This window comes from Dromiciops gliroides, chromosome 2 (assembly GCF_019393635.1).
Source record: "Dromiciops gliroides isolate mDroGli1 chromosome 2, mDroGli1.pri, whole genome shotgun sequence".
Taxonomy (NCBI): domain Eukaryota; kingdom Metazoa; phylum Chordata; class Mammalia; order Microbiotheria; family Microbiotheriidae; genus Dromiciops; species Dromiciops gliroides.
Genome location: NC_057862.1, coordinates 638,653,919 through 638,671,884, shown reverse-complemented (window position 1 = coordinate 638,671,884; position 17,966 = coordinate 638,653,919). Strand labels below are relative to the sequence as shown.

The 17,966-nt window shown below is 44.2% G+C and overlaps 1 protein-coding gene and 1 pseudogene across 3 annotated transcripts in view; both read right to left on the bottom strand.

Moving 5' to 3' along the window:
• DUS2 (dihydrouridine synthase 2) overlaps positions 1-17,966 on the bottom strand; it is a 64,676-nt gene that overhangs the window by 23,870 nt on the left and 22,840 nt on the right. For all 3 annotated transcript variants that reach the window (XM_043985309.1, XM_043985308.1, XM_043985310.1), the window contains 6 exons: positions 9,818-9,909; positions 8,680-8,723; positions 6,694-6,754; positions 3,316-3,363; positions 740-805; positions 384-454 (listed from right to left, as the gene is read on the bottom strand). In XM_043985309.1, coding sequence (XP_043841244.1) covers positions 384-454; positions 740-805; positions 3,316-3,363; positions 6,694-6,754; positions 8,680-8,723; positions 9,818-9,909 — 382 coding nt within the window. The remainder of the gene's footprint in view (positions 1-383; positions 455-739; positions 806-3,315; positions 3,364-6,693; positions 6,755-8,679; positions 8,724-9,817; positions 9,910-17,966) is intronic.
• LOC122741633 lies at positions 13,478-14,351 on the bottom strand (annotated as a pseudogene).

The following is a 17,966-nucleotide window of genomic DNA, read 5'->3' as shown; positions in this document are numbered from 1 at the left end:
TTAACACTTGCTAGCTGTGTGACCCTGGGCAAGTCACTTAACCCCAATTGCCTCACTGAAAAAAATTAAATAAAGAACAAGAAGTGGCCGGAAGAGCTGAGTGTTTAAAGCTGGACCTGTGCACTATGAGAGAGGGGTAAACTCATCCATTCCTTTCCTGTCACAAGTAATGCAGTAGAAAGGAAAGACCACCAGATTTGGAGTTAGCTCTGAGTTCAAATCCCAGCTCTCCCCTTTTGAAGAAGTCACTTCTCCTCTCTGGGCCTCAGTTTTCTCAACTGGAAAATGGAGGGGCTGAGTGAGATGATCTCTAAATCTATGATCCAGTAAGCCACTGAAAAGAGAATCCTTAGGGATCCCCTTGTCCCATCAAATTTACTTACCTTCCATGGACTGCAATGGCTGCTACCCCTGTCCTCTCTATCCGCTTTACAAGATTCAGTGTGTCCTCAAGCTGAGGAAAATGACCAAGGAGGGACATGTTACTCACTTTTTATGGGAACCAGATTACTGTTACCTAACTAACCCACAAAGTTCTCCGCTCTTTCCTCCATCTGCCCTCCCCAACCCCAATTAAATGCCATAAACATTTATTAAGCACTGTGCTACAAAAGAGGCAAAAGACAGTCCCTGCCCTCAAGGAGCTTACGATCTAATCTTCTCACTCTGCGGCCTCCCTCCTCCCCCCAACTTCTTTAGAGACTGACAAGCTCTTTTGAATGTAATGAACTGTGTTTACCGATGGCAGGATTCGAATCTTGCAGGTCACTGGCTTGCAAATCCCTTTAACAAGAGTACTCAGAATCTACAGAGAGGGGGAGAAACAGGAGCATTTGGGGAGGTAACTCTATTATATGTTAATTCCTTAATTAAAAACAGCAAGTTGTTATATAAGTTATTTAAGATATAACAACAAGATCCACATACCCCAATACCATGTGTGTGACAGTGTCACAAGGCATAGGTTAAAATGGTGGCTCTGGTTATTTGTTCCCTAGGTGGCCCTGGGAAAGTGACTTAACCTTGATGGACCTCAGCCCCTTCCACTGTCAAATGAAGGAAAGGGTTGAATAACAGGACCCTGAAACACCCTTCTGGCTCTAAATCCCACGATGTCAAAAGAGGTAAAAAGGCAGCCAAGCTTAAAACCCAGCCAACTAAATGGACCTGCCGATAATGCCCCCTCTCCCACATCAGGTGTGGGTGAAGGTATCCCCATGGCTTGTAACCTTCAGGGAGAGCTTAGAGTGTAAGAGCATGAGATGAGATGAAGGCCCCAGAGGAAGGTTAGAGAACAGGCCTTGCTAACCTCTCGGCTCCTGCATGCAGGCCCTTAGCACTATGGGTTACACAGGGGCATGGAATGGGATTCTAGTCACATTTCTATACCCTCTTCAAGTTTCAAGAGCACCTTCTTCACAATTACCCATGAAGTAAGCAGTATGAGACTTACTGGCTCTATTCTACGAGTGGCTCAGAAGTGAAGTGACTTTTCCACGGTCACAAAGCTAGTCCTGAGATGGCATTTGGACCAGAAGACCAGGCCCCTTCTGACTTCAACTTTGGCCTTCTTTCCACAAGACTACATCATGTTACCACCTGAAGCAAAAGTATAAATTCTCTCCTCTCCCCCAACGAAATTGTACGTCTCAACCACTTTTCAGCCAAGAATGAGTTATGTTAATCCCCTAGAAGGTCTATTTTCCCAGTTGAGCATAGTCTTCATTTGGTAATTCTGCTCCATGGGGGACCTCATGAGACTGAGAAAACTCCTTCAGAGCTAGAGGAAGGTTTGACTGGTGCTGCGTATGTCACCGCAGGCAGCACCTTCACCCTGAAAGGGAACTGTCCCATCAAGCCCCTCTGGGGAGGGGCGGCTCTTTATTTGTAGCCAGCCCTTCCCGTTTCCCCACGCTATTGCTGCATTTAACCCGAGGAATAGGTGACTGAATGTCTTCAGGAACTCCTAAGCTCCAGCAGGTGCCTCCTTGTAGAGCTGGCTCTTGATCCAAGAGGCTGACATTCTATCCTTACTACCTGGACACGTCTATCATCTGCTCAGTGCAGTCTGCAGCCCACCCAGGCCTGCCGTCCCGGTCTAGTTTGGCCCCCAAAGTACAGGAGGCAGTCCCTTGTTCATTAAAATCGTGCTCCTAGTTCAGACGTGGACTGTCCATCTGTCACTCCTCCCTCTTGCTTGTCTCACCTTCTCTTCTGCTCCCACATGTCTCTGATGTCTTGTGTACTGTTCTTATGCCCAAGTCAGTGTCGGTAACGTGGTGCATCCAAGTTATGCCCAATGTCATTGTTGTTGTCTTCATCATGACTAGCATTTATGTAACATTTTAAGGCTTTCAAAGCTCTCTACAAATATTATTTCATTTGATCCTGATAACTGCCATGTGAGGTAGGTGCTATTATTATTCTCATTTTACAAATGAGGAAACTGACACTAAGAAAGGTTACATGACTTGCCCAGCGTTATGCTGCTAGTGCCTGAGGTCAAATCTGAACTTGGGTCTTCCTATGCTCTACCTGTTGTGTCACATAGCTAGCCCATCATCTATCTCCCCATTGTTCTTTGGGTCACTTATTATTTTGATTTTATTGTTTCTAGGCATCTAGGTGATACACTGGATATAGCACTGGGGCTTGGAGTTAGGAAGACCTAAATTCAAATCAGGCCTCAGACACTGACTAACTGTGTGACCCTGGGCAAGTCACTTAACCTCTGTCTACCTCAGTTCTCTCATCTGTAAATTTGGGAAAATAGTGGCAACTATCTCACAGAGTTGTGAGGATGAAATGAGATATCTAAAAGGCATTTTGCAAACCTTAAAGTGCCAGAAATGCTCATTGTTGTTAATACCTCACTTTTAGCTCACAGTCCCCCAGAGCTGCTTAGGGCATTAAGAGGTTGAGTGATGCATTCCTGGTCAAAGAGGCAGGCTTTGAAGATGGGTCTATCCACTGCACTGCCCTTCCATGAGAAGTTATCATCATCATCTTAGTAGCAATGCAAGGGCTCTGTGGGTCTATCTCACACTTATGTGAGGTCTGAACTCCATAAGAATAGTAATAAATGTCCAGCCCAGTAGGGAACTTAAGCAGGAAACCTCAGAAATTCACCAAACTTGTCCAGTGTGCACAGAGAAAGGTACAGTGGGGAAGGGTCAGGACCATGCTTGATATCTTGTCCAAGCTGGGAATAGAAGGTAGGTCATGAATTTGCTTTTATGTAACTTCTAGAATCTGAATGAGGTTAGTAGAAATATGTTGCAGTGTAGCCTAGGGAAGTGTGAATTACTCACTCACCTTCTCAATTTTGTCTGGGTCAGACAGAAGTGCTGCTCCCATTCCTCCCTTAAGAAAAAGTACATGAGAAAAGACCTATTATAGCAAACATACCTCTTAGCTCTTAGCATTATCTTTTATCTTTGCAAAGGACCTGCTTCTGAGGAACTCAAGTTATCATGGGGGCAGGGGGCTGCACTACTTTTCATTAGTAACTCCTCCATATATGGAAGAAAAGCAATAGCCATCTTAGGAATAAAACTATGGGGGCTGGAGAGGCAGGGCACCCCAATCCCACAGTAAGTAGGGAACGGTTTAAAAACAAAAACAAATGGAAAGCCTGGATGAATTTCAACTTGTCAACTTGTCCAGTCTTTTCTCCCTTGTTTACCTAAAACATCCTAAATCTAAGGTTTTATAAGGTCTCTCCTTCTCCTCCCCTCCCTATGACATCAAATCTAATTCAAGCTCTAACTAAGGAAGGTCATTAGCCCCACAAAGCATCTAAAGCAGTGTGAAAACCAATGACTCAGTGGACAAAGCATGAGCCCTGGACCCAGGAGGCCCCAGCCTAACTAACCCATGATGACATCTTTAAAATAGGGTTGAGGGGTAGGAGGAATAGACTGGGGGAGGGGGAAGGGGAGAGATGGTCTGGGGAGAGGTAGTTCACATGGAGGAAACAAGAAAAAGTTTATGGAGGGGAAGGGAAGAGGGGGAAGGAGTTGGGGAGTGAGTGAACCTTAATATCATCAGAATTGGCTCAAAGGACTAACATACAAACTCATGTAGGTATAGAAATATATTTTTGCCCTGAAGGAGGGGAGGGAGATAAGGGGGAGGGGGAAGGGAAGGAGGGAAGGGCAGATTGGGGGAGAGAGCAATAAAAAGCAAAACACTTTCGTGGAAGGTGAAGATGTTCTGCATTACTGCACAAGTATGACATATTGAATTGCTTGATCTCATAGGGAGGGTTGAGGAGGGAGGGAGGAAGAAAAATTTAGAACACAGAATTAGCTCAAAGACCTTAATCTCATAAGAGTGGGCTCAAGGAGGGAATAACATTCACACCCAATTGGGAGTAATCTATTTAACCCTACAGGAAAGTAGGAGGGGAAGAGGATAAGGAGGGAAGGGTGAAAGAAGGGAGTACAGAGAGGGGGAAGAGACAGTCAGAAGTAAAACACTTTTGAGGAGGAATAGGTAAAAAGAAGATAGAAAATAGAGTAAATATCATGGGAAGGGAATAGGATGGAGGGAAATATGATGATTGATTATAATGGCAAAACGTATGGTTTGGTTTTTTTTTTTTTACTGTTTTCTTACACAACCTAGCTAAAGTGGGAATGTTTTCCACGACTACTCATGCATAACTTAGTTTGAATTACTTGAGTTTTTGTGGGTGGGGGGTGGAATGGAGGGAGGAAGAGAAGTTGGAACACAAAGTTTTAAAAAAATCAATGTTAAAATTTGTTTTTACATATATCTTGTTTGTTTTTTTTGGGTTTTTTTGGTGAGGCAATTGGGGTTAAGTGACTTGCCCAGGGTCACATAGCTAGTAAATGTTAAGTGTCTGAAGCCGGATTTGAACTCAGGTCCTCCTGAATCCAGGGCCAGTGCTTTATCCACTGCACCACCTAGCTGCCCCTGTTTTGTTTTGTTTTGATGGGACAATGAGGGTTAAGTGACTTGCCCAGGGTCACATAGCTAGTAAGTGTTAAGTGTCTGAAGTCGGATTTGAACTCAGGGCCTCCTGAATCCAGGGCAGGTGCTTTATTCACTGCGCCACCTAGCTGCCCCACATATATTTTGGAAAATAAAATTCTATTAAGAGAAAAAAAAAAAAGAGAATGAAGGAAGAACAATAACAAAAGAAAAAGAAAACCAATGACTCACCTAACATGCAGCCATATAATAACAGTATGGGGTGATGGGGGGGAGAGATTTGAGCAGTAATTCTTTTAACATGTGTGCTAAGTATTAATGAATGCCCATGGGACACATTCAAAAGGTTTATTTTAAATAATTACTGTTTAATTTTATGATTGAGGAAGACATTAAACATCAGAGAAATAATTCAGTCTGGCTAAGCCTGAAATGCTGGATTTGTTGTGAGTGACCAACATATCTGAAGTAGAAACTTGAGACTCTAACCTGGTGACATGTGACAAGTATGAAGACCTGGAAGATGCACCCAACAGTTCTCCAAAGGAACATTATTCTTTACCTAACGGTGATAGCTAATACTGACAGAGAGAGCACTTTCAAGCTTTCTATAGGTCATCTCAATTGAGCCTCACAACAACCTGAGGACACTGAGGCTCAGAGCGGTGACTGGCCTGGGGCCACAAGCCCAGAAAGTGTCCAAGGTCCCTTCTACAACACTGCACCAGGAGCTGGCAAACTGCAGCCTGAAGACCACATGCAGCCTGCCACTTGTTTTCATACAGCTTGTGAGCTGAGCTGGTTTTTAAAAAATTGTACTGCATGGGGGCAGCTAGATGGCGCAGTGGATAGAGCACCGGCCCTGGATTCAGAAGTTCCTGAGTTCAAATCCAGCCTCAGACACTTGACACTTACTAGCTGTGTGACCCTGGGCAAGTCACTTAACCCCATTGCCCCGTTTAAAAAAAAAAATTGTACTGCATTTTAAAATGTAAAAAATGTTCTTGGTTTACAGACTGTACGAAAACAGGTGACAGGCTGGATTTGGCCATCAGGCTGCACATTGTTCATCAACCCACTTTAGGAATAGAAAATGGTAACTAATAGGAAGCTCTTAGAAGACAAATCAGATGGAGCCCAAGTATCCAAGTTTACTCTGACAAGGTAAGACTTCTGGGTCTTAGCATCAATGATTAAGTTGTAAAAAGTGGTACCAGAAAGAAGGCCCTCTCTCTTTCATACATCCAAAGGACTTTGCCTTATGTGCCCTCAGGTAGCTATATGGCTACCTGGACCAAGTCAAAGAGACTTAAGCCCAGAAGGCAAGAAATATTTGTTAAAGTAAATTGAAAGCTGCAGTGGATAGAGCACCGGCCCTGGAGTCAGGAGGACCTGAGTTCAAATCCAGCCTCAGACACTTAACACTTACTGGCTGTGTGACCCTGGGCAAGTCACTTAACCCCAATTGCCCCCCCCCCCAGTAAATTGAAAGCAAAGCATCCTACTGCTATGGACTTGGGGCTATGGAACAATAGACTATGTTGAACCCAGACACTTCAGCCAGTCAGGATGTCATATTTTGAGTGACTCTTCAAAGACGAAAACAGTTTAGATGATGACTGAACCCATGATTTTCAATAAAGGAAAATAAGTGTAAGGATTTATTAAATGCATAATGATTACACTTCTATGTTTCATTCTATATCTCTAAAGCAAAAGGAAATACCAGTTTACCTTAGTGGAGTATTCCTTTGGACAACCCATGTTAATGTCAATACCAGCTACATCATTCTCGCTAGAAAAAAAGGAACAAAAGCAATAAATATCTAACTTGAAGAAAGAAGTAAGAAAAGGCAAGGGCGGGGGGACATAGACTAATCGTGTAATAATGGCTAGAGACCAAAGACACACACACAACTTTACTTGACAGTAAGGAAGCTGAGCAAGCCTTTGAAACGTTACTGGGCATAGGCCGCAGTGCCTGGTCACAACTCCTGAAGCTGGCTAGAGGAGGAAGCCCTGACTCTTCCACCACATGCATCTCTAAGTCCAGCACTCCTTCCCCAGCTCGGGCTGCTCCAAAGCCTGTGCATGCCCAGGACCTCAAGTACACACACCCAAGGAGCTCACAGGCCACTGAAAGCCATTCTGGCCTGGAGCTGTGGCTTCTTGGTGAGCAGCACGTGCATGCACGCCGCCACCTCCATAACAAGTATGCAGCCTTCCCTCTGTCCTCAGCGGAAGCAGTGATTATTGGCTTCCTTTTCTAGGTATGAAGATGCCAACATTCCAAAGACCCACAATTTCTCAGGGGCAGGCAGCTCCCCCGCCCCCCAGGCAGACCACAACCTCTCTAGGACTTTAGCACACCATCAGGGGCTGCTGGAGGCCCCTAATGGTGAGGAGCCCCTCAGGACCGAAGCAGCCACACAAACACCGCTGTTTGGGAGCCCAAAGGCAAAGCCTTTCTGGCTGGAGGGGCTTGTCCTCTTTGGAGAGCCCGAGTCACCTCTACCCACAACACAGCCCAGGAGGAGGCCTGTCCTGGAGCACAGGCAGTAACAGGGACAGCTCAGACTCACAGAGTGCTTTCCCCACAACAGCCTTGTGAGCAATCGTGCCAAGGACGATTAACTGCATTATGCAGAGAGGGAAACCGAGGCTCTATGAAGGCAAAAGACTTGTCTGTGGTCACACAGACACTAAGTGTCAGAGCTAGTGGTCTTTCCCTACCCAGTGTCATGGATGTAAACAGCAGACGCTCTCCATGTTCAGTACACAGGAGTGCTTTGGGTAAGCCTGACCTGGCTTGGGAAGGGATCACAAGTCTCATACCTGTTTACAAACAGCCCACTGGATGCTGCTATACTCGTGACTCTAAGACTCCCTAAAAAGGTTATCTTTTTTTTTTCCTTTTTTGCGGGACAATGAGGGTTAAGTGACTTGCCCAGGGTCACACAGCTAGTGTCTAGTGTCTGAGACCAGATTTGAACTCAGGTCCTCCTGAATCCAGGGCCAGCACCCTATCCACTGTGCCACCTAGCTGCCCCAAAAGGGTATCTTAGAAGAGATATGTTTGAAAAGTTGGCCCCATATGACTCATAAGGTGGCTCATGAACTCTAGTCTTTGTGGGTGTGCCCGAGTCCCAGGGATTTTCATGTGCCTTGACTTTGCCTTTAAAGTTCATTGGAGGAGTCAAGGTAACTGTGGTCAGAAAGTAAATGGCCGACTCTGGTCAGCACTGCTGGAGTGAAATTTGAAATGCTGGTCAAGCAGTACCATCACCACTGCAAATCGAAGTAAAGAAACACACTGGGGTAGCTAGGTAGCACAGTGGATAAAGCAGTGACCCTGGATTTCAGAGGACCCGAGTTCAAATCTGACCTCAGACACTTGACACTTAATAGCTGTGTGACCCTGGGCAAGTCACTTAACCCTCATTACCCCACAAAAATTTTTTTAAAAAAAGTGTAAGGAAACACAGTTAGAATCTCCAGTGGCCTGTAAGAAAGAGAAACGAGGGGGCAGCTAGGTGGCGCAGTGGATAGAGCACCGGCCCTGGAGTCAGGAGTATCTGAGTTCAAATCCGGCCTCAGACACTTAACACTTACTAGCTGTGTGACCCTGGGCAAGTCACTTAACCCCAATTGCCTCACTTAAAAAATAAATAAATAAATAAAAGGAAGAAAGAGAAACGAAAGGCTTCAGGCAGAACTTACACAAGCCTGGCTACAGCAAGGGCTCGCTCAGCATCTGCAGATCCCTGGGGACACAAAGTGAGACATTAATAACAATATTGGCAAGTGTAGAGACATGCGGGCATAGACAGGAGCCTGGCTACTGTTCTCTTTTTAAAGGGTATTATCACCAGGCTCACTGGCTGTGGTATAAATGCTAATGCTTAAGAGACCAGAACATTTGGAAACCAGAGGATGGAGCCAATGCAGATGCTTTGTAAGGCTGAAAGGGCTTTTAGGATCTCCTTCTAAAAAGACACCAGGCGAAATTCAAATCAGAGAACAAAGGGGAGGATCATAAACTCAGAGACTGGGGAAGGGGTCTTAAAGATCATCTGCCCACCACCCAACATTCCCTTGTTCACACGAGGAAAACGGAGCCTCGCAGTCATGGAGGAAGGAAGTGGCAAAGCCAAGAAACGACCCCAAATCCAGGGGACCTTTCCTTGTACCACAATGCCTCCCAGAGGGAGAGACATGAGAAGAAATTCTCTCCCTCAAAGCCCATTTTTCAAAAGTAGAGGGTGTTAAAAAAAAAATTAAACTAAAAAAAAAAAAGTAGAGGGGAAAATCTGGGGATTATTCTCTGGAAAACCCCAATTCTGGCCCCAAGAAACAGTTGTAGAAGATAATGATATGAAGACCTGGAAGTGAGTAATGAGGAGGACCAGGGACTAAAGATAAATAACTCAAGCTAAACAGCTGGATTATTCCTTTTAAGTATACAAAAAATAAATTCTCAAACAGAAAAATACAGCAGACTACTTCTTGGCTCAAATAAACTGTACTGTAATACAAGATTATAATTCTTATAAATTCTACAGCTGTTGTTAGGGGCCAGAACAGGGCCATCATATAATTAATAATAATGATGATGATGCTAACAATAGATAGCATTTTTGTAGCACTTTAGAGTCTGCACAGTGCTTTACATGTTATCTCAGTTGATCATTAGAGATGGGCAATGTACCGACTGGTGAAGCAAACTTTAGAAATAAAAAGCTTGCTATCAAAGGTGCAGAAGGGATGTTCCGCATGGGAAGCATCACAAACAATACAGGAGACAGGGAAGGGAACCAGCTGGGCTGAGAAAAGCAAGACAGGTCCTTTAGTCTCTCACCATCTGAAAGACGACCTTGTTCCTCTCTCTTTCACAGGTACGAAAAATGACTCTCTCATTGGGGGCTACAAAGTCGATGGTATCCAGCACCTCTGCGTGGAAAGGGGAAAAAAAAAAAAAACAGAAAGAAATGCATAAGGCCTGGAACACAGTAGGCACTTAAAAATGCTTACTAACTGGTGGACAATCTCTGCTTGGTGGCTGTTCTAATAGAATGAAGCGGAAGGATCATGGTGACAGGAGAGAGGACTTGCTTAAATCAATTATCTTTCGGCTGGTTTCCTTACCTGTTCAATGAGGGAGGGGGTCTAGACTGGTTTGAAGGTCTCTTCCAGATCTAGAATTCCATGCTATTCTGGAAAAACATATTGTTGTCTATGGGTCTGTAAGTGCCTCTCAGATTTTACACAAACGGGTAGAAGGCATGACTTTCAAGTACAGAATCATCTTGTTGACCCAGCACCACGTGGAACTGGATTGTTTATGTAAGAGAATTTCCCAGCTAATCCCACTCAATGGTTATACTGTGACCTTCAATTCCTAGACTCCTCAATTCTCTCCCAGGCCATCTCCCCTACACTAGCCATACTCTCTCTTCTTCTCAACGTCTAGATTCGTTGATGAACAGATCAACTCTGTACTTGAATCCCTAGCCCTTTTAACATATGGTGATTGCACTGGTTCAAGCCTGCCATTTGCCACCTTGACTGCTACACATGTATGACTAAACAAAGGTGGAAAGAATCACACAACCAGATCCACTATAAATTGATGCTACACAACCTCATCTGGGCCCTCGCTGCTGCCAGGCAATCCTACTTTACTCCCTCATCATCTCACCATTCCATTCTCCACCCTCCTCAAACCTCCCATGCTCTCTCTCCCCCCACTCCCTCCTTCCTTATTTCCTATCACTCAGGTGCTTCCGTCACTCCCTCCTTCACTTCTATCTTCCAGGAAGAGGTGGCCTTACTCCTTACTCCTCCAGATTGCCCCCTTGGTTGTCCCTACTCTTGTTTATTTTCAATCTCTCCCTAATGGTTCCTTCCTTACGACTTACAAACTTGGTCATGTTCCTCCATCCTGAAAACAACAACAAACCCTGTACTTGATCCCTTCCCAATAACTACAGCAGGCATCGTCGCCACTTTCCCTCCTCTCACTCTCTTCTTAACCCTTTATAATCCGGCTTCTGATCTTATCGTCCCACTGAAATGCTCTCTCCAAAGTGGCTAATGATTTCCTAGTCGCTAAATCCAATGGCCTTTTCTGTCCTCACCCTTCTTGGCCCATCTGGCCTCTGACACTCTTGGTCACCCTCTCTACGTTTTCAGGACATCACTCTCTCCGGGGTATCCTCCTTCCTATCTCCACTCCTTCTCTGTCTCCTTTGCTATATCCTCCAGATCACGCCCCCTTCCTAGGGATCCCAGAGGGTTCTGTCCTGGGTGCTTTTCTCTTCTCCCTCTATACTGCTTCACTTGGTGATCTCATCAGCTCCCATAGATTTAATTATGATGACGGTGATTCTCAAATCTACCTATCCTTGCCCCAACCTCTCTGCTGACCTCTAATTTTGCATCTCCAGGTGCCTGTCAGACATCTTGAACCAGATGACCAGTAGACACTTTAAACTCAACATGTCCAAAACAGAACTCATTATCTTTCCCCCAAACCCTCTTTAACTATTACTGTAGAGGATAACACCATCTTCAGGCTCACAAACTTGGGAGTCATCCTGGATTCCTCATTATCTCTCACCCCACCCCGCCCAATATCCGAGCTATTGCCAAGATCTGTTGATTTCACCTCTGCCACGTGTCTCCAATACTCCCCCTTCTCTCCTCTGATGTTGTTGCCCCCCTGGTGTAGGTCCTTCTCACCTCACATCTTGATTACTGCAACAGCTTACTGGTGAGTCGGCCTGCCTTGTCTCTCCTCCCTCCAATCCAACTTCTCTTAAGCCACTAAAGTGACTTTCCTAAAATATAAGGCCAATCATATCACCACCCCCAACTCAATAAACTTCAGTGGCTCCCTGTGCCTCCAAGAGCAAATGCAAAAATGCTCTCTCTGGCATCCAAAGCCCTCCCCTAACTTTCCAGTTTTCTTACCTGTTACTCCCCACCACATACTCTTTGATTTAGTGACGCTGGCCTCTAGGGCTGGAGCCTTCTTCCTCCTCTGCTCTTACTGACCTTCCTGGCTCGCTTTAAGTGCAGCTAAACTCTTACCTTCTACAAGAAGCATTTCTCAACTTCTCTTAATTCTAGTGACTGCCCTCTGTTAATTATTATTTATTTTGTTTACGTAGACATGTCTGTGTCTATCTTGCTTGTACATATTTGTCTGCAATTTGTCTCCCCCGTTAGACTGTGAGCTCCTTGAGGGCAAGAACTGTCTTTTGCCTCTTTTTGTATCCCCAGTGCCTAGCACAGGGTAGGAGCTTAATAAATGTTGACTGATTGATAACTCTTAGTAATAATAGTGTTATCATTGCAAACATTCTATCAGAGGGAATGTGACCCAGCAGACCTGTGGCACCCACCAGGCACACCAGGGTGTGTCCCTGGGGTGGGGATGGGGGAGTGGTTTTTTGGATTGAGAGTCTGAGGGCCTGGCCTGGAACTGGCCCTTTGCTACTTGCTGCTTGTACGACCTTGGGTAAGTGCAGCCCTTAGCATGGTGCCAAGCACAGAGGTGGCACTTAACAGACATTTACTGATCTACCAATTCGACATCACTTCTCTGCTCTAAAAGGAAGGGGCTGGAAAAGGCACCTCTGAGCTCTCCACCTGCCTCAGGCACACCCCCAGGGGCATGCACTAGGCACAGACAAGTCTGAACCGAGAGGATGGAGGGAATTACCACACCAGAATCTGCCCTCCTCTGGTCTGTGGTTAGTCAGACTATTGCTGTTAATCTCTACCACCACCACCACCACCTGTTAACCTTTTCTGAAGATCCAGTGTCAGCGTGATGAAGATCAATCATTGTGCATTCCCGAAGGACATCTTAGGACGATTCCTTAGAAGAATCAAAAACTCATCCCAAGTCAGTGTCCAAGAATCACATGTACTTAAACCAATGGCCTTAAGGATTTGTTTCCATTAGGTTTTTCCTCTTGGACTGTGGATTTTGGCATTCTTCGAGGTAAGAAATCTGGGTCCAAAAAAAGTGAGTGTCTCTGGAAAACTTTCCTTCTGTCTAGGAGTTCCCCTCCTTCTCTGTTCCTATAATATATTAAAGTTCTAAGAACTTCAGTCCCCTCATCTTGACTGACAATTTAAACGCAATTAGTTGTGGTTTTCTCCCACCTGTCAGGCATTCAGACGTTTGCTCCCGGGTAGAAAGTACTTATTAATTGAACTGAATCAGCTTGGCACGGGCTTCCCCTCCCACCTGGAATGCTCTTCTGCCTTACCTCCTACTCTCTAGATCTGCCTTCAAGGCTCAGCTCAGGGGTGACCTCCTTTGAGAGGCCTTTCTTCTCTAAGTTGTTAGTGCCACCCCACCTGTTCTTTGGATTTATTTTGCATATATCCTGCATGGACTGTATAAGACTGTATTGAGCCATATATATATATACACACACACACACACACACACACACACACACACACACACATATATATATATATATATATATATATATATATCTCAAATATTTTAATAAGAGTTCTCTTCCAGGCATTTAAAACACCAGTTTGTGAGGATAGACTCCATTGGAGAGAGAGAAGACAGAACACAGGTAGCCACGGAGCTGAGGAATCTTCTTGATTTGGGGCAGGATCTGAGAGTCCACTGCTTTCTGGTCAGCCTTGCGCTGCTCTGTAATCTCATATTTCTCTTTTTCTGTGTCAAAAAATCTCTCCTTCTTGGTGTCTAGGTTTACGGAGCCTTCTCTTCTTGAAGTAAGCATCAGTAAGATGATTTGGAATTTTCACACCTGAAAGGTTAACCCTGGTAGAAGTGGCAATGACAAATTTCTGAAGAGTTCTTCGCAGAGGAACACGGTTGATGGTCAAAGGTCCAGCCACCAGTAGCAAGCCACTAGCCAGCTGCTTCAAGAAAACTACTCACTCGCCCCTGTGGTGGCCAGTGAGTATGATCAGAACCGTGCCTGGGGTGATGCTAGATCGGAGTCTCCTCATGTGCTGGCTGAAGGGCTTTTTGCCATGACTGAGCAGCTTTCTAGGCACATCCTCAGTAGGATAATACCTAGGCATTTTCCGGATCTTCACCACTTGGTTTCCTCCATTCTTATCCCCACCAACTGGCTTTGAGATGGTAGCAAGTACCTTCTCTTTCTTTTTCCTTTCAATCCGGGTTTTGGGTACAGTGTACTTGTATTTATACCTGGCATGCTGGGAACATGTGGCAGACCTTGAGTATCTGCCGATCCCTCTGGCCAGACCGGGTTGTGGCTGCAATGCTTTTGAGGCTTTTTCACCACCTTCTCGGCAGCATCTTCCTTTTTGGGCTTCTTTTCCTTTTTTTCCTTTAGTTCCTTTGGGGGTTTTTGGTCCGCCATCTTGAGAGAAGGGAAAGACTATTGAGCCATATATTGTCATGGCCTGTTTCTCCCAAGGTCAAAAAGAAAATCCTGTGCTTGGGATTCAAAGTCTTTCAATGTAGGGTCCCCTCCTCCCTTTCCAGCCTTCTTATACCTCACTCCCTGAGACAGACTTTTCAATCCAGTGACACTGGGCTCCAGGATGTCTCACAAACAAGACCCTCCATCTCCTGGCTCCATGTGTTTTCTTTGGCTGTAGCCCATGCCTGGAATGCTCTCTTTCCCTCCTCATCTCTGGCTCCTGACGTCCTTGACTTCCTTTAAGTTCCAACTTCTACAGGAAACCTTTCCCAACTCCTCTTAATTCTGGTGCCTTTGGTCTGTTCATTATTCTCTATTTATTTATTTCCAGTATATATGTATATGTAAGTGTGTATGCATGTGTATGTACAGATAGACACACACACACACACACACCTTGTTTGTATCTATCTGTTTGCTTGTTGTCTGCACCATTGGACTGTAAGCTCCTGGAGGGCAGGTACTAGTGGCCTTTGCCTGTGAATGGCTCTTGGGAGGTAGGAGATGCTTCATCAGTGCTTAATGACTGACTACCTGCAGGAGCTCTTTGAGGCCAGGGCCTCTAGGCCTGTCCTCCCGGCATATGCTGCACCCAGGAGGTACCCATAGAGGATCCCCTGACTTACACCGGCAGTCCTCTCTCTTCTCTGCATCCTAGCAGACCCAGCTTCCATCACAGCTCAGCTCAGGGAGCGCTTCCTGTCCTAGGCCTTTCTGGCTTCCCCCAATTCTTTGTAGTGATTTACGATCTGGCCTGACCTTGACTTTCCAAGCCCAGTCTATACTCTCCCACTCTGAACAGTCCCCACTCTGGGCCTGTCTTTGTTTACACTGTGCAGCATGCTGAGAGTGTCCTCCCTCCGCCTTTGCCTGCTGAATTCTTGCCCATCCTTGAAAGCCTATCAGTAAATAAATATCACAGATAGAGCAAGTTCTGGCTAAAGTCAATCACAGACAAGAACAATTAGACACCCTCTAAGCACTGTGTGTGTGTGCCACTCATTTTTATATGCCCCACAGCATGTGAAACAGTGTCTTGTACGTGGTAGGTTTTCTTTCTTTTTCTTTTTAAATAATAAACATTTTTATTTAAAGTTTTGAGTTCCAAATTCTATCCCACCTTCCTTCCTTCCTCCCTGAGATGGTAAACAATCAGATACAGGTTATAAATGTGCAATTATGTAAAACATTACCATATTAGTCCTTTTGTATAAGAAAACTCAAATAAAAGAAAAAAAATTAAAACAAAATGAAAAACAGCCTGCTTCAGTCTGCGTTTAGTCAATATTGGTTCTTTCTTTGGAGGTGGATAGTATGCTTCATCATTAGTCCTTTGGGATTGTCTTGGATCATTGTATTGCTTAGAGTAAAGTCATTCAGTTTTTAAGCAAACAATATTGCAGTCACTGTGCACAACATTCTACTTGTTCTGTTTACTTCACTATACATCAATTCATATCATTCTTTCCAGGCCTTTCTGAAATCATCCTGCTTGTCATATTCCATTACAATCAAATACCATAGCTTGTTTGGCCATTCCCCAACTGATGGGCATCCCTTTGATTTCCAATTCTTAGCCACTATTTTTTTGGGGGGTGAGGCACTTGGGGTTAAGTGACTTGCCCAGGGTCACACAGCTAGTAAGTGCTAAGTGTCTGAGGCCAGATTTGAACTCAGGTCCTCCTAAATCCAGAGCTGGTGCTCTGTGGCACCTAGCTGCCCCTCTTAGCCACTATTTTTTTTAAAAAGTGGCTATAAATATTTTTATGCAAATAGGTATTTTTCTCTTTTGGGGGATGTCTAGGATTTTCTAAGAACTTTATCATTTTTTGGGTGGGGCAATGAGGGTTAAGTGACTTGCCCAGGTTCACATAGCTAGTAAGTGTTAAGTATCTGAGGCCATATTTGAATTCAGGTCCTCCTGACACCAGGGCTGGTGCTCTATCCATTGCGCCACCTAGATGCCCCATCTCTAGGATTTTCTAAGTACAACATCATATCATCTGCAAAAAGTGATAGTTTTGTTTCCTCCTTGTCTATTATAATTCCTTCAACTTCGTTTTCTTCTCATTGCTATAGCTAACATTTCTAGTACAATATTAAATAATAGAGCTGATAAGGGGCATCCTCATTTCATTCCTGATTGTACTGGGAAGGCTTCTAGCTTATCCCCATTACAGATAATGCTTGCTGTTGGTTTTAGATAAATAGTACTTATCATTTTAAGGTAAGCTCCATTTCTTCCTATGCTCTCTAGTGGTTTTGTTTTTGTTTTTTGGTGAGGCAATTGGGGTTAAGCGACTTGTCCAGGGTCACACAGCTAGTAAGAGTTAAGTCTCTGAGGCCAGATTTGAACTCAGGTCCTCCTGAATCCAGAGCCGGTGCTCTATCCACTGAGCCATCTAGCTGCCCCATCTCTAGTGTTTTTAATAGGAATGGGTGCTGCATTTTGTCGTTGTTGTTTTTTGTTTTTTTAGTGAGGCAATTGGGGTTAAGTGATTTGCCCAGGGTCACACAGCTAGTAAGTGTTATCTGTCTGAGGTCGGATTTGAACTCAGGTACTCCTGACTCCAGAGCCAGTGCTCCATCCACTGCGCCACCTAGCTGCCCCTGCATTTTGTCAAAGGCTTTTCCTGCATGTATTGAGATAATCATATGATTTCTGTTGTTTTTCTTATTTATATGGTTAATTATGCTGATAGTTTTCCTTGTACTGAACCATGGTAGATTTTCAAATACTGTGATGAATGTCCTATTGTTTTGTTTTGCCCTTTACTTAGAAGCTTATTAGTTTAAGTCTAGGTTTTTTGGCCTTGATTGGAGTTATTAATATAAATGTGCCTTTAAAAGTTCATATAAATAAAATTTTAATGATCACAGAAAAAGCTAATAATGAAAACCTAGGATGGGTTATTTTAGACATAATCACCCCAATTTATCTATTTTGTAAATTCATGTTTTTGTAGGCTGGATTTTCTTAAGATGATGCATAGATTAAAATAGAAAAAAGTTTAGCATTCCTACATATCATGAATTCCCCAAGGATGAATACATAATGCTAATCAAGACAGACTAATTGACTCTGTCAATAAGCTATGAACCATTCCTTATAAAATTCATCCATAATCTAGTCATGAAATGTATTTCCTAAAATATCTACAGATGAAAGATGTTCCCAGTATTTTTCATATTTTTCAGCATCTTAAGAAATCTGCTTGCTCTTACAGGAATTTAAAATACAAAAACAAAATGAAAAAGCCTCTATATGTCCCATATTAGTAAACACAATAAGAGTCTGCTCATCATTCCCACAAAGAAGCAGGCTTTTATCAGGGAAGAGGAAAGGAACAGACATTTCTATAGTATCTACTTTGTGCCAAGCACTGTGCTAGGCACTTTACAATTATTACCTCAATTGATCCTCTCAGCAAGACTGGGAGGCAGGTGCTATTATTAACTCATCTGACAGATGAGAAAACTAAGGCCAAGAGGTGAAGTGACTTGCCCAGGGTCACACAGTGAGTACAAGCCTGAGGCTGGATTTGAGCTCAG